At 56.0% G+C, this 15,057-nt stretch overlaps 2 protein-coding genes across 3 annotated transcripts; one reads left to right on the plus strand and one right to left on the minus strand.

The window, feature by feature from the left end:
• Window positions 1-6,778: 6,778 nt before the first annotated feature.
• Window positions 6,779-11,085, plus strand: NR1I3 (nuclear receptor subfamily 1 group I member 3). Its single transcript, XM_006907852.3, has 8 exons — window positions 6,779-7,022; window positions 7,502-7,632; window positions 8,775-8,944; window positions 9,152-9,291; window positions 9,514-9,659; window positions 9,754-9,870; window positions 10,057-10,162; window positions 10,956-11,085. The coding sequence occupies exons 1-8, from the start codon at window positions 6,916-6,918 to the stop codon at window positions 11,083-11,085; spliced, it is 1,047 nt and encodes a 348-aa protein (XP_006907914.1). The 5' UTR covers window positions 6,779-6,915.
• Window positions 11,086-11,398: 313 nt separating this feature from the next.
• Window positions 11,399-14,726, minus strand: TOMM40L (translocase of outer mitochondrial membrane 40 like). 2 transcript variants are annotated; one of them, XM_015586291.2, is made up of 10 exons: window positions 14,586-14,726; window positions 14,116-14,265; window positions 13,764-13,831; window positions 13,433-13,525; window positions 13,045-13,146; window positions 12,785-12,890; window positions 12,489-12,611; window positions 12,300-12,376; window positions 12,015-12,117; window positions 11,399-11,867 (listed from the first exon to the last, which is right to left on the minus strand). In XM_015586291.2, exons 2-10 carry the CDS (start codon window positions 14,228-14,230, stop codon window positions 11,728-11,730), a joined length of 927 nt encoding a protein of 308 aa, XP_015441777.1. In that variant the 5' UTR covers window positions 14,231-14,265; window positions 14,586-14,726; the 3' UTR covers window positions 11,399-11,727. The 2 variants fall into 2 exon arrangements, with proteins under 2 accessions (XP_015441777.1, XP_006907910.1); XM_006907848.3 differs by having other exon boundaries at window positions 14,116-14,365.
• Window positions 14,727-15,057: the final 331 nt, after the last annotated feature.

A 15,057-nucleotide genomic window follows, 5' to 3' on the forward strand; every position in this document is an offset into this window, starting at 1 on the left:
CTGCTAAGCTGGGGTGGCAGCGCCGCCTGGCCAGGCGCGGAGAGTCGGTGCGGGAAGCCCCGCTGGAGGCCCGTGCCCGGCTCCCGGGGATCGCTCCACCGCCCGGCGCCCGCCGATCAGCGCCGCTCCGCGCGGCGCCCCGGGCCCCGCCTTTTATAGTCGGCTCGGGCCCCGCCTCCAGCCAGACCAATACGAGCGCCCCCTGCCGCAGAGTGACAGCCCCTCGCACCAATGGAGGCAGGCCCAGAGGCCCGCTGCATTTCCAAGTAGGGTAAGGCTGTCGGAGCGCGGGAAGGAGGGGCGAGCGTCAGGGCCCAGAGCTCACAAGGAGAAAAGGGGGAGCGCAGGGAGAGGGAGGGCAGGCAGGGGCGTGTGAGTTTGAGAAGGCGAGGAAAGTAGAGCTGGAAAGAAACCAAGATGGTTCGTGGGAAGCAGGAAACAATGAATGAAAGGGGTAAAGGCAGGAGGTATTACGAGTGATTTACTGATAGGGTGGCGGTCTGCCTAAGAGAAGGGCGAAAGGGCAGAAGGACAGAGAGGGAGGCGCAAGTGGGCAGTATTCCGTGGCAAGGAACAGGGAAATTGCGAAGTGCCTGTTTGATTTGGAAGATCATAAATCTTAGGTGTTGAGAGATGTTTCGATTCATCAGTCCTACTTCTCACATAATGCAAAAAAACCCTTCCCCAACAAAATGATGATTCCCTAGCATCCACCCAAGTAGGGACTGAGCTCCTCCGAAAAGCTTATTCGTTCAAGTTCAATCTGACAATGAGCCTCCACTGTGCCAGGCATGGTGGTGAAGCTGTAACAAAAGGAGACACACGTATGACCTGACACCTATTATTGCCATTAAAATAGGTTTCAATATGCGAGTTCTAGCTCTTAGAGTCTAGCTTGCTTCTTCTTGCAATTCAAGCAGCAACCTATTTGGCGGTCCATGTTTGAGGACCAAAACTGGCCAAGGGGACCCTGCCCAGGTGTAGGAACCAGATGTGACAGATAAAGCTCACAGCCCAATCTATAGATTATTTTTCGATAAGATGGAACTTTACTAAATAATTACTGTTGTATAAGTTTTAAGAAAAAATATGATTAGAGCAAGATGAAAAGAAATAGAACACCTAGATAGATGTCATGAACTTTCTGATAACTTCAACAGTGATTCCTGTGTATGTAAATATCTACCTTCTTTGTACTCTAAGGAAATCTTTTCAATTCTCTTGGAAGAGGGCATTGTAAAACCTCTTAGCCTACTTACAGCTTCAGTCAGCCAAAGCCAAACACTCAGCTTTAGCTGTTACTCCCTTCGGACAGTTTTTTTTATGGCCTGTAATAGCTGAGTCCTTAATAGCTCAGCTTCCCTCGGCAATCACTCACCTCTTCTCAACGACAGATTCAGGTTAAGACCTTGAACAAACACCCTTTCTCTAGCTATATCTCTGTGCTTGTACGTTTCCTCAGCCAAGTCAGAAACAGACAAGATGCAAAAAAGACCATGTCTCGTCCCACAGCCTCCTGCGATACTCTGGCTCTCATTTTCCAAAGGGAATGTGGTGGTCTGAGTCCCTTAGTTTCTAACTAGGCTAGCTCCTCCTCACTCTGCAGCTTGCTGCTCTGGCTTCCCTCACCTTTCTAATGAATGGGAAATTAGCAAAGAAAAGCCTGTCTTTACTGAAACAGATCTCTCCAAAGTTCTTCAACAGCTGTGCAAAATTATAAAGGAAATTCGAGGTCCTAGATTAGAGGTCAGCCAGCTTCATCTGCAACAGCCAGAGAGGAAAGATTTTAGGCTTTGTGGGCCTTATGGTCTCTGCTGACACTCCAGGTCTCCCATTACAGTCTGAAAACGGTCACAGACAACACATAAACAAATAGGTGTCACTATGTTCTAATAAAACTGTTTGTGGACACTGAAGAGTAAATTTCATGTAATTTTCATGTATTATGAAATAGCCTTTTTTTTTCCTTAAAAAAATTTTAATTTCGAAGCTATTCTTAGCTCAAAGGTTGTATGAAACAGGCTCACAGGCCATAAACTGCCAACCCAGCCACAGATGATGAAATACTCAGGTACACTACAACAATACGTTATGTAACAATAAACAGTAACAGGTCAAAGAGAAAACACACTGTTCAGGACCAAAAGAGTCAAAAGCTTCCTGGAGAAAATGGGATTTGGGTTGGACCTTAAAGGAAGGGTAAAATTTAGACACACGGTGGGAGGGGTCTGTCTGGCATCTGGGAGGTAAGAGAACAATGATGAAAGACAAGTTGATGATGCGGAAGTTGCAGGAGACATGGAACGGCCTTAAATATCAGAATGAGGACTTAAACCTGACCCTCATACAAACGGCGTTTCTACATTGTTCTTGCAGAGGAAACGCAAGGCCGAATTGACAAGAGTAAAAGTCAGAGCAGGGAGACCGAGATGGGGACATCGCAGTTGTGCAAAGTGCAAGAGTCCGGGTGAATGTAGTGACAGCAACGGAAGAGAAGGGACAACGTCACGAAACACAAGGCACGAAGAACCAGTCGACGCGGCGACTAACAGGATGTAGACGAGAACTCAAAGTGACCATTGGAATTCAGGACCAGGAAACTGGGAAAGTTCTTCAAGCATTCATTGGTTATTTGGCACACATCCCGGCCAGGACCTGTACTGGGTGTCGGGGAAAGAAGACCCACGTGGCGTACAGATGACAGTTTAGTAGCAGAGAGATGGTCAGCTGTCGGAAGCCAGCCAACCAAGTCAAACCGGGTACCTGAATGGGGGAGCGGGGACTGAGAAAAAAGAGAAGACAGACAGGGTGCAGGAGGGAGAACAGATCTCACAACTGTCTCTCCGAGTTTATTTCTTATGCTTCTTTTTATACATAATCTGTTCCTTTTGGTCTCCCAAGATAACATAATTAAAGTAACATCCTGAAGATCAAGGTACAATCGACACTTCCTTTGACACTCCCTTTGACACTCCCTTTATCTATACTTAATCTTCTTCTTCCTGGAATTCGACAGAACCAGCCTTTTCCTTTTTATGCAAGCAGGCCTCCCGAGATAATCCATGCACTCTTTTGAATTTGGGGAGCTTTATCTTCCTACAGTCAGCGAAGGCAATGTTGTTATCCATGCTATGACAGAAGTTTGGGCTAGGGCAGTGGGAGTCCAGAGAAAGGACTAGAATGAGATTTAATGCGAACAGGTGTCAAAAAGAAACTGCTAAGAATAGCAAGGTCCCTGGACCCGGGCTGTGGAGTCTGGAGACACCCGTGTGCTGGAAAGCGGGTAACCAAAGTCGGGATGTGGAGGTGCTCTGGATACTGTGGTGTTCAGATGTTAGCTATTTTTACATTTACCAGAGCCGTGTGACTAGACGAACTGTCAGGGAGGAACACGGACGAAGAAAGGTGGGGAGCTTGAAACTGAGCATTGAAGAAAAGCCTACAGTTTTTCCTAACTCACAGGCTTAGGAATAAAGGAGAACCCAAGAAAAGAGAAAGAAAAAGGAGCTGTTAGAAACAAAGATGGAGAAGCAGGAGTGCGTAACATCGCAGAGGCCAGCGAGAAAGGGTTTCTGAGAAGACGGTGTGGCTGCAGGCAGGCGAGAACTGCGGAAGGTCGCCTGGGCCACAGGAGACCACTGGTGAATGCAGAGATGGGAGAGTAAAACCAGGTTACAGGGTGCAAAGGGAAGGAGGCAGCCTGCAACCGTCAAGGAAGTGTTTGTGCCAGAACCCGGGGCACCAAACAGACTGGAAACCTGGCTCAGCAGACACCCGAGTCAGGTGGCCACATGTCAAATGCAGATGCGGCAGGTGGGAGCGGCAGGTGGGAGCGGCAGGCAGCTGCGGTTCTAACAGGAATCAGACTAGACTAATGAGAATCTGGTCAGAGTCAGGACGGCAAAGGATGATCACCTGGGAGAGACAGCCACCGAAGGGAAACGAGAAGCGTCATCCAGATGACACCATGGAACCCACGTGACTGGCATGAAGCAGATACCTGCTAAACGTTTGCTGAGTGAATGACACGATGCCACGTGCAAAGAGCATGAGTTTGGAATCAGACCTCAGTTTGTGTCTTTGCCTATTTGTTCCTTCCACAAACAGTCATCACATGTGCCAGGAGTACACAAGACCCTCAGGGGCCAAAAGTAAAAGAGGCAGTGCTGGACCTGACAACTCAGAGTTGGAAGGAAAGAGACGGGTGCTCCGCAATGTGGTGTGTGCCAGGACCAACGTGAGCAGAGGTGTAGCCTGGCTCCCAGGCTCCCAGAGGTGACCCTCGGTGCTCTGGCCTGAAGGCCCAGAGGTCGGGAGGTCCAGGGAGGGATGTGTGGAGATCCCGAGCAGACAGAATATGAAGGGCAGATGTTTGGAGGCAAGTAAGCACAGTGTGTTCAGGGAACCCCAAGTGCTCACGCACCTGTGGAGCCAGAGCGTGAGGTGTCAGGTCAAGGGGAGGGACGTGGAGTGGGAACACTTGAGGCCAGAGCAATAAATAGGGGCCAGGTCACAGAGGACTTTGTGTGGCATGCTAACGAGTTTGGATTTTATCCCGAAGGTGATGAGGAGCAAATGAAGAATTTTAGACAGGGAAGAGACATGATCAAATTTGCATTTTAGAAATGGCAACAGCATGGAGATTGGGGTGGAGGAAAGGAGGCTGTCACAGTAACGCGTAGGGGACAGTGGGGACCTGAACTCAGACAGGAGGCTGTGGGCATGTTCGGGCAAGCAAGTGGGGATGACAGGGCATGGCATCTGGTCACTTTTAGAGGGTGAGGGAGGGAAAGGAGGCCCCGCCTGCATCTCAGCCTCAGCTCTGTCTCTCTAGACCTCTCCCCGCCCACTCCTAGCCTAAAATATTCCGCCCCAGCAAGACGGGCCTGCCAGTGGGGCTGCCATCCTGCTCCGCTGTACCTGGCTTCTTGAATTTCTCAGGTTGCACCCTCTGCCTGAACTGCCTTTTGTTTTTACCTGGCTAATTCTTCATTATCCTTTAAAAATCAACTTGGTCGTCGCTCCTTCAGGAAGCCTTTCCTGCCTCTTTCTCATCGCCCCCTTGTCAAAGCAGGGCCAGGTGCCCCCATCTGTGCTCCCAGGATGCTCTGCGCACAGCAGCACCGGTGATCCGACGACACTCCTTTGTGTCTCTCCAAAGGTCTGTCTCCCCGACCAGCACGCTCAAACTCCACGGGGACAGGAGAGCATCTTGTTCATCTTTCCATTCCTAGTGTCTCACAGATAGCAGATTCCTGGTCAATGTTTGCTGATTGAACGAATCAGTGTGAATTCTAACAGAGTCACACTCGAGCAAAGATACCAATGGATGCGCACACGTACAGATGCTTATACCTCCCGGGCCCAGATCTGAGCGCTGTGCTCTCCAGAAGCCCGCTCATCTCGGGATGCAATATGCTGTGCACACTCAGGTGCAGTGCCACTTGAAGGGAAGGCCGCCCACTCATTCGGGGACCTAAACAGGCTCTCGTTAACTCAGTCTCTTCTCTCTCTGTGTTTTCATGACTGTGGCCTGCACTTGGGTTTTTAACTCATCTGTAGAGCTACATTAATTATAATGTAAATCTTAACTGGAGAAGCAGAAGACATGACAGAAAAAAAAGGGGGGAAAGGAAACTGCTTCTGTCCCGTGGGAGAAGAGTGTAAGGAAGTGCAGAAATGGCCAAAGTCCCGAGAGAGTTCAGGGACAAGGACCTTTCTCGCTGGAAGCCTGAGACTTGGACTTCATTACAGCGTGTGTGGGATCAGACTTATCCAACATATTGCCCATTCCCTAAACATCCAAATAGTTTTGGAAATCACTTCTTCTATTCGCTGATGTTGAGAGAGCATGTACATACTTCTTACACCTGCAGAAACACTCTTTGGTCCCCACAAAGCGCACTGGACAGCCCCGAGCGCTCTAATTTCTGGTTCTTAAACTTACTCGTAAGGCGCGTATTTGCAGGGCCCACTGAAAAATGAAAATGCAGAGCCCCTTCCTCAAAACTCATTAAGAATTTCAAGAGAGCAACGTCAAGACCAAGACCCCTCCCAGCACAAGGCCCTGTGTAACTGCATAGGTCACATGCCCGTCAGCCAGCTCTGGCACAAGAGTCCCCAGACTCATGCCAACTACCTCCAGTTTGTCAGAGGCCGCTGTGGGCTTGGCCCTCCCAGTCAGGAAGCAGGGTCCCCTCCGGCCCTCCGCAAGACCCTGCCTGCCAGGGCTTTCCATCCAGAAGCCTCCTGCACCTGTTCCCGTTTCTTCTGCCTTTGACACTGCGTGTGAAGAAGCCTGCTCTGCTGCCCACTCTCTTCCCGGCGTGTCCAGGAGCCACACCAGGGGGCTACAGCTCTAGCCTGAACTGGGCAGGAGGAGAAACTGCCAAGGGTCTGATTAGGGGCAGCTCCTAATGAGTCACGACCTCCGCACCCATCAGGGCCCCTCCCCATGTGCCAGCAAGTGGCACCAGGGGCATGATGGGAAAACCTCCCACAGGCCTTCGCTCTGGGTCCAGAGTCTGTGTGCTCCCTGGGTAGTCTCTACGAACTGGCGGCCACACGCAACTCAAGTCCCTCATTTTCCAGGTACCCAGGGCCACGATCCCTAAACCTGGGCAGCGGCTGAGACCAAGGGGGAAGCGGGGGTAGATTAGGGGTTTGGGGAGGGGCACCGCACTCCAGAGTCTGTGGCCTGCAGGTGACATGCTGCCTCAGGGGAGCAGGTAGGAAAGCCTTGGGTGGCCAGAGACTAAAAACAATAAGGTGGTGATAACGTAGGTGTCCAGCCCAGGGCATGTTTGGGAAAATGCTCTGCAGAGGGGGGACAAGGGGGTCACCGGTGGCCCAGAGCTGACAGCTGACCCCTCCCACACTCAGGGGCCTGTGACAGCCACCTCAGCCCCTGAAGCCATGGCTGGCGGGGAAGATGAGCTGAGAAACTGTGTGGTGTGCGGGGACCGAGCCACAGGCTACCACTTCCATGCCCTGACTTGTGAGGGCTGCAAGGGTTTCTTCAGGTGAGAGCCGACCCACTCCCCAGTAGAAACAACCCCCAGACTGCCTGCCAGGCAACCTTTGAGCCCTGTCACAGGCCCCAGCTAGTCCGGTTACATCACTCCTGCATCCTAGGGCCTAGCGCCCTGTGGCCAGCTTGTGGCATCTCGCCAATCGCCATGCTGTATAAACAGGGGCATAATACCAGGAAGGCCAGGTGTGTGCCCGTGGACACAACCCCTCAGACAAGAGGGCTCACTGTGTGGCTCACTGCCCACCAAGGCTCAGGCTGGTGCTGCATTAGCTCAGCTCCCCGGACCTATCCTGTGCCCCCTGGAAATGCTTGAGTACGTCATGCCCCATCCACCCTGAAAGACCTTTGGACACGGCTCAGATTAGCCCGTGCCACCAGACGTTCTTCTAAACCATGTCGTCTCAGCGCCTCATACAGCCGCCTGTTCACTGCTGTTCCCAACCCTCACAGAGTCTCTGTCTCTCACAGACGAACAGCTGTCAAAAGCTCTGGTCTCGCCTGTCGCTTTGCTGGAAGCTGTAAGATCAGCAAGGCCCAGAGGCGTCACTGCCCAGCTTGCAGGTTGCAGAAGTGTCTTGACGCCGGCATGAAGAAGGACAGTGAGTCAGCCTCCTCCCACCCCAAGAACCCACAGACTATCTCTCTGCTCGCCCCTGTTCTCACAGTGCCTTCTCCACACAGCGAGCACAGTAAGCTTCTCGGAACAAGTCATACGATGTCAGTATTCTGCTCAAAGGTGCCAGTGGCTCTCCGTCTCTCCGCAGCCCATGACCTCACGCTGGCTCCCCACCGTACCTGTCAGGCTTCATCCCCTACGCTTTCCCCTGGTTCCACCCACCCCGCCCCACTGGCTCCAGCGCCCCCTTCAGACACACCTGGCCCACACTGTCCTCAGGACGTCTGCCCTTCGGGCTGTCACTCCCTCCCCTGGAGTACTCTTTCCTAGGTCCTCGGCTTGCTTTTTCTCTTCTGCCTCTCAAGTACAGTGCCTGTCACTCATAAGTACTCAGTAATCATTGAACTGATGACCTAGTGCTTCTTCTGTGTGCCAGCTAATGAGGCTGTCCTCCCAGCAGACAATGTAACTGGGCTCACCAGAAGTCAACTTGCCCAAATTCACTCAGCTAAAAAGTTGTGGACTTAGCGCTCCAGCTCCGCGGTCTGTCCTCCGGGCCTCGGCTCTGTCCCGTGACATCGCACTGCTTTTCAGTGTGGAGCAGTGGAAAAGAAACTGCAGAAGTCCAATGGTCTGGGTTGGAATTCAATACACATCACTTAAGTACTTTGTGACCTTGGACCTGTCACTGGAATCTCAGCCTGTCGAGGTTTCTGAAAAATATCGGTGACAATGCCTGCCCTGTTTACCCATGGCATTGTTTCGTCCTGTGGGATTTAAGCTCAGAACCTTTGTGATTATAATGCTATACAAACATAAAATGATGCTTTAGGTATCGAGAGCCCTCCCTCTTCAGTGTCCCCCAGAGGCCGAACGTCCAGCCCTGTGGCCATCTCACTGTCCGCCCCGCCTGTCTCCACCCAGTGCACTGCTTTTCCTCACAGTGGGGGGAGTGTACAGGGAGCCCCAACCCCCAGCCTCTGGGACATCAGCCAAGCCCAAGGAGGCCTCTGAACCTCCCTCCCTCCCACATGCCTCACTGCAATGCGTCTGGTCAGGACCTGGCAGAGGGATGTGCTCTCTCCTGGTCTCAATAGTTCTGTCACGTCTTTTGCCTGGGCACAGTGATCTTGTCTGCAGAAGCCCTGGCACTGCGGCGAGCAAAGCAGGCCCAGCGACGGGCACAGCGAGCACCCCCCGGGCTGAGCAAGGAGCAGAAGGAGCTGGTCCAGACACTCCTAGAGGCCCACGCCCGTCACATGAGCACCATGTTTGGCCAGTTCGTGTGCTTCAGGGTGAGCACTGAAAGGATTCGAGCTGGAATGTGGCCAAAAGGGGGCCCGAGGTGGCCTGCCCAAGGGAGAGGGCGGGATGCCTGCAGCAACTCTTCTCCAGGGCCCGGGCCTCGCAGGCAGCTCAGCCCAGAGCCCTTCTGAAATGAGGGTGGAGAGGCCAAAAGCGGGGCGAGGCCCGGCGTCTCACTCGGGCTCCGATCTCTGCAGCCTCTGCCTCACCTGTTCACCCACCACCAGCACCTGCCCGACTCGCTGCCCATGCTGCCTTTCCTGATGCACTACGCGGACGTGAACACGTTCATGGTACAGCAGATCATCAAGTTCACCAAGGACCTGCCCTTCTTCCGGTGTGTGCCCTCCCACGGCTTCAGGAAGAAAACACTCCATCCCCACCACCAACAAGCAGAACAAAACAAAAACATAGCACTGAGCAAACTAAGCCATCACTCCACCTTTCCGGGAACCAGGTCTTCAGTCCCCAGCTTTCAGTGTCACAGCAGAAGTGGGAGTCCTCTCGCTCCCTGAAGTTCCAGCTGGTGACCAGGGCACCTGTTTCCTGCCCCCCACAGGTCCCTGCTCATTGAGGACCAGATCTCCCTTCTCAAGGGGGCAGCTGTAGAAATCTGTCACATCGCACTCAATACCACGTTCTGTCTCCGAACACGAAACTTCTTCTGTGGGCCTCTTCGCTACACAGAAGAAGACGGAGCCCTAGGTGAGCCGGCCAGAACAGCAGGACAGCTCGGGTCCTTGCGGTGTGGCACATGGCAAGGTGATCTGAAGGCTCCTAAGCCCGGTCTCTCCCACAGTGGGGTTCCAGAAAGAGTTCTTAGAGCTGCTCTTCCGCTTCCACGGGACCCTGAGGCGGCTGCAGCTCCAGGAGCCCGAGTACGTGCTCATGGCGGCCATGGCCCTCTTCTCGCCCGGTGAGCCCCCAGCCCGGCAGCTTTGGTCCCCACGGCTTGGTCCTGCTCCTTGAACCTATCCACCTAGGCCTTTTAGTCGTCAACCCCAGGGAAGGGGTGTATCCCAGCCTCGGCTGCCTAGAGCACTGTGACCACCCCCCCAACCCATCTCACCCCGTCCCACCCCCCACGCTCCCCGTCCTGCAGACCGGCCCGGCGTGACCCAGAGGGACAAGATTGACCAGCTGCAAGAGGAGGTGGCGCTGACTCTACACAGCCACATCAGAAGCCAGCAGCCGAGGCCGCGGGACCGGTATGGGGGTGACCGGGCGCTCGGAGGCTCAGGCTGGGAGAGGTTGGGACACACGGAGCTCAGGAGAAACACTTTAGCTTCCCTTCCTTCGGGAACACAGTTCCCCTGGGGAGCTAGCCCTTCCCTCCCGCCTCACAGACGCAGCACCCGAACCGTTCCGCCTGCTGTTGCGCCTCACTTTTCCAGATTGTTTTATTCAGTAGAGATGCTAAGCAGTGGCCCGCAGGCTCTGCATGACAGCATTCCCGAGGCTGGGGACACCCATCCCCTCAGCCATCCGACTTCTCCAGACCAGAGCAGCCTTCCAAGGGTCTCGCTCGTTCTCTGCCGGCCCTTCCTCACCCCTCCGTCTCCCACCTGTCATCCCCTCGATGTCAGTCGTTCACGGCTTCATGGCCAAAGCCTGTCCCTGGCTCCAGTCCGTGGCCTCTCCAGGTCCGGAGGTGTGCTCCACATCCACTCTGGTTCATCTTCAATGAGCCGGAGGACACGCCCACAGAACAGGGCCGCCTTCTAGAACATGCTCTAGGAGGCAGGCCCTCACATGCCACAGGGCTGAAGTTTGGCCACACCTGCGGCTGCCTCCACATATGGCCCTCAGAGCTCTGAGTTCGAGACAAACGGCATGGGGAGAGAAGACAGGGGACCTCTGAACGGCGGACTAATCGGCCATGCCGGAACGCCTCTTTCTCTAGCGCTCGGACCCGGTTTTGCTGAGGTGGCTCAGGGCGCCGAGTCAGGACAGGACTCTCAGCTGCCTGTTTCCCTGGTGACCCCACTCCCTCCTCCACAGGTTTCTGTATGCGAAGCTGCTGGGCCTGCTGGCTGAGCTCCGGAGCCTGAATGACGCCTACGGACAACAAATCCAGCACATCCAGGAGCTGTCCGCCATGATGCCCCTGCTGCAGGAGATCTGCAGCTGAGGCCCCGCTCGCCTCCTGCCCCGGGCCCCTGGACACGCTGCGCTGGGCAGGCCGGGGGCTGGGACCAGCAGCGAGGGAGCCTGGTGGTCACAATGAAATACTAAAGTGATGAGTGCCTCTTCGTGCAGTCGTGGGGGGAATGGTGGGTGCTGACCACGGGGTGAAGCTGTTCTCAGGAAGCACAAGAGTGGGGGGGGCGCTCCTTCTGGGAATGGGTGGCCCCACTTTCTCAGGTCAAAGGCTGCTTCCCAGCCTTGGAAGGCTCTGGGACAGAAACCAAGATGGAGAGCTAGTCTCATGCAGACCTTTCTGCTCTGATGAGGAAGAGGCGAGGTGCTTTAATCCACAGGGAAGTGAGGGGCAGAGTGACGGGGGACAGCTGGGCCACACATACACCCTAACCCTCCTCCCGCCGTCCAGAGGCACAAACATGAGAGGATGATGCTGGGGCTGGCGGCAGAGGGGGAGCCTCCAGCCACTGCCTCCCCAGCTCCAGTTCTGAGGAGGGCACGGTGCTGTCCCCCACTCTGCTCCCGGAAACTCGAGGTCACCCAGCAAGGGGGGCTCCGGAGAGGGGCTCATTTCTGGCCCGGGGGCACCTGACTCAGGGGTTGCAGCTGCTGTGGGGGCTCTGGGACGACCTCAGCCCACAGTGACGCTGAAGCCACAGTGGAATCGGTTGCGCCAGTGATTGAGGAAGGCGCCAAGGGCCAGGGTGACGGGCAGTGGGGGCATCTTCTTCTCCAGCACGGCGCCCACGCACCAGTTACTGTCGACCATGCCTGTGGGGAGGGGAATGCAGACTCGGTCGCTTCACGAGCTGGGAGAAAGGGGCCTCAGAAGGAAGGTGAGGCTTCCTGCCCCCTGCTCGCCCCAGCCCCCTCGGCCCCTCTCCTCCGAACATCGAACATCGCCTCAGTAACCCTCACCTCTAAACACCATGTTGGCCTGGGGCAGGGTCAGATGGTAGCCAAAGGAAAAGGCTGTGTCTTGTAGCCTTGTGTTTGCCTCAAACTCCACTCCAACCTGAACCTGAGGGTCATGGGCAAGGATGGGAGAGGGGTCTGTCTCGGTGGAGGGGTCCCAACCAGCGTCAGCGGCATGGAATGAGAGTGCGGGGGTCCGCGCGCGGGAAGAACAGTAGGTTGGGGAGCGGAGGTCGGGGCGGGCGTCGTGGCCGCTGTGCCGGGTGGGGGATGGGTCAGCAGTCTCACCTGCTCATTCGCTCTGTGGTAATAGCTGGCATGGGCCCCACCTGATCCCACATTCAGTGTAGCCACCCAGTGTACAGCTGCGAAAACCGAAGTGGAGAGGAGGCGCGTCACCGTCGCCGTCACCACAGCAGCACGCGCGCCGGAGACCTGGCCACGCCCAGAACCGCCCCGCCCCCCACTCCTCCGTACTCGAGTACTTCCCGGCCAGGGTCAGGATGGCTCCCTCTTCTCCTGGCCGTCGGTGATAAACCAGCTCCCCTCCCAACACCAGCCGATGAGTGAGGCTCTGCAGGAAGTGAGCGACCACAATCACTAGAGTGGGAGACGTGGAGTCAGTCGTAGAGAAGCCCTCACCCCCAGAAGCCCCCACCCCAGCCGCCCGAGAAGCTGCTTTTCTAATCCCTGCAGTGTACAGACGACAGAGGCATCGCCGACGTGAGCGAGTGGGCAGCCAAGATAAAAAGAACCCTGTCCTGGTCCCTCACCCGATTCCCCAATCAGGTCAGGGTTTCCCAGGGTCAGCGTGGCCGTGTAGTCACCACCCCGATACTCGCCATCAAACTGCCATGTCAGGAACTTGGACTGCTGTGTCTGGGTGGGGAGAGGAAGAAGTGAACCCTCTTTCCCCGTTTGCCATCACTACCGCCTCTGCTCCTCTCCCTGGAGCCCCGCCCCACTCCCCCCAGGACGCTGGTGGAGGAGGAGGAAAGTGCTTCGGTAGATGAAGGCAGGAGCCATGGGTCACCTGGAAGACAGCCTTGGCTCGGAGCCGCTCTGCCAAGAGGAGCAGGACCTGGGCGTTAAGGCTGCCACTGCTGTCCAAATCCCCTAGCACGGTGGGGAACACCTGTTGGAGTGTAGTCGGGAAGACTAAGTGGGTGGCTCCACTCTGGCTAGAGCCAAATACTGTAGGTTTTCGCGGTAACCAGCGCCCCCCAGTGGAGGCACAAAGAAAAACTCCCACCCACCACACACAAATGGGTCCCCGCCCTCTCCCCCTCAGAAGAAAAAACCCAGAGAAGCGGGCCGGGGCCCTGCCCGTTCCTCCCCACGACACCCATATTTCCTCCTCTTCCAGGCCTGGGCCCCAGGTGGGCTGTTGGGGAGATGGCCCAGGTATGTGGAGCCCTCACCTCAGTGGGGCTGAGTTGCCAGTCCCCCGCATAGGCCGCGTGGAGGTGGTAGCCCGGCAGCCCCAGGGTGCTCATGTGCACGGCGTGAGTCACCTGCGGGGAGAGAGGCCAGAGGAGGGCAGAGACTTCCTGCTCCGTTTCCATCCCCGTGCCACCCTCATCCTCTCCCCATCCAGCAGGCCTTTGAGAATCCCAAATGTGCCAGCATGTGCAGAGGGTCGCCTGATTCAAGGCAACGAGTCCCACAGGCAAGGGAGGTCAAGAGAGCCCCACATTCGCCCTCCCACAGGCCGGGAGGGACAGGGAGGAGGGGCTAGAGAAGTGGGAGCACCTGGAAATGGCTGCTCAGAACCTTGTTGACCACGAGCTTCACTCCGTCCATCTGTGCTGGGAATACGTCTGAAGTGGGGGAGGAACAAGGACGCGATGAGCACAGACAAAGCACCCTACCCCAAGAAGCAGTCTCTCCTTTCCACCCGCAGAAAGCGCTTTGCAGGAACTGACCTCCTCCCTTCAGGCCCTGCAAGGAAGCGCTGCACCCCATGCGGGCAGCTGGTCTGCCCTGAGGCTAGCTGTCCCCGCTATGTGCCCCCCTTCCCTGCTCCCATCGCTGGACACCCAGCATTCTAGACCCGCCCACCTCTGCCCTTTCAGCCTGAGACACCCAAATGCCAACTTCTCACCTTTGCATAGCCGGTGCAGCTCATCGAAGCTCCCGGGGTTGGGCAGAGGTTCCTCTCGACGGGGGCTCCGGCGGGGCAAAGCCCCAATCGGTGCCAGGCCCAGCGTGTTCCCCATTTCAGTCCAGAGGACGGGGAGGGGCAGGGGTTAGCCTGGGAAAGGATGCTATTCCTCCCTCTACCCCCCACGGGCCCCACCTCCCATCATCCGGCTCCCCAATCCCAGAAACTTCCACATGGTCCGACGCTAGACCTGGAACGCGAAGAGTCGGGGGAGAGGACACCGGTGGGGAGACTGAATACCGGGCACAGTTCCGTCTCATCTTTGATCCCTCACCCCCATCTGTCACCCCTGGTCCCTACCCGGCTCTCTAGCCCTAGCCCCAACCAGAGACCTCGCCCAGCTTCCTACTCTTTCTGCTCTTCATTCCTAGGCCACAAGGCGAGGCTTGCAACGGAGCAGTAGCCCTTACCGTCTCAGAGCATCGTGCAGCCCCTATCCCCCCGGCACACCCCGGTCATCTTGATGGGGGCAGCCATCTTGAGTGATGGCAGAACTGCGGCTTCACGCTGCATTTTCGGCGTGGCCATGAACGCCATTTTGGAAGTGGGCAAAAGAAAGCTTTCAAAGACCCGACCTACCCTCGATTGGGCCCCGCCCAATCGACTTAAAAAAAAAAAAAGAGGCGCGGTCTCCCAGAGGCCAATGGGAGAGGAGGAAGCAGAGGAGCGGCAGGCCCAGCGTCCAGAGAGCTCCGGCCCCGGCCGCAGCTGCAGAGGTGGACGGGGCTCGGTGACAGCCCCGAGATTTAACTCAGTGAGTGATGGCCTTAGGTCGCTCCGCCTGGGAGCGTTCAGGACACTAGAGGGAGCGTCTTGGAGCTTGGGCCGCTAAAGCTCCCCTCCTCTGCCTTTTGAGGAGAGCGGCGGAGGGTACGAGCAGGC

Source organism: Pteropus alecto, unplaced genomic scaffold (genome assembly GCF_000325575.1).
Source record: "Pteropus alecto unplaced genomic scaffold, ASM32557v1 scaffold101, whole genome shotgun sequence".
Taxonomy (NCBI): Eukaryota; Metazoa; Chordata; class Mammalia; order Chiroptera; family Pteropodidae; genus Pteropus; species Pteropus alecto.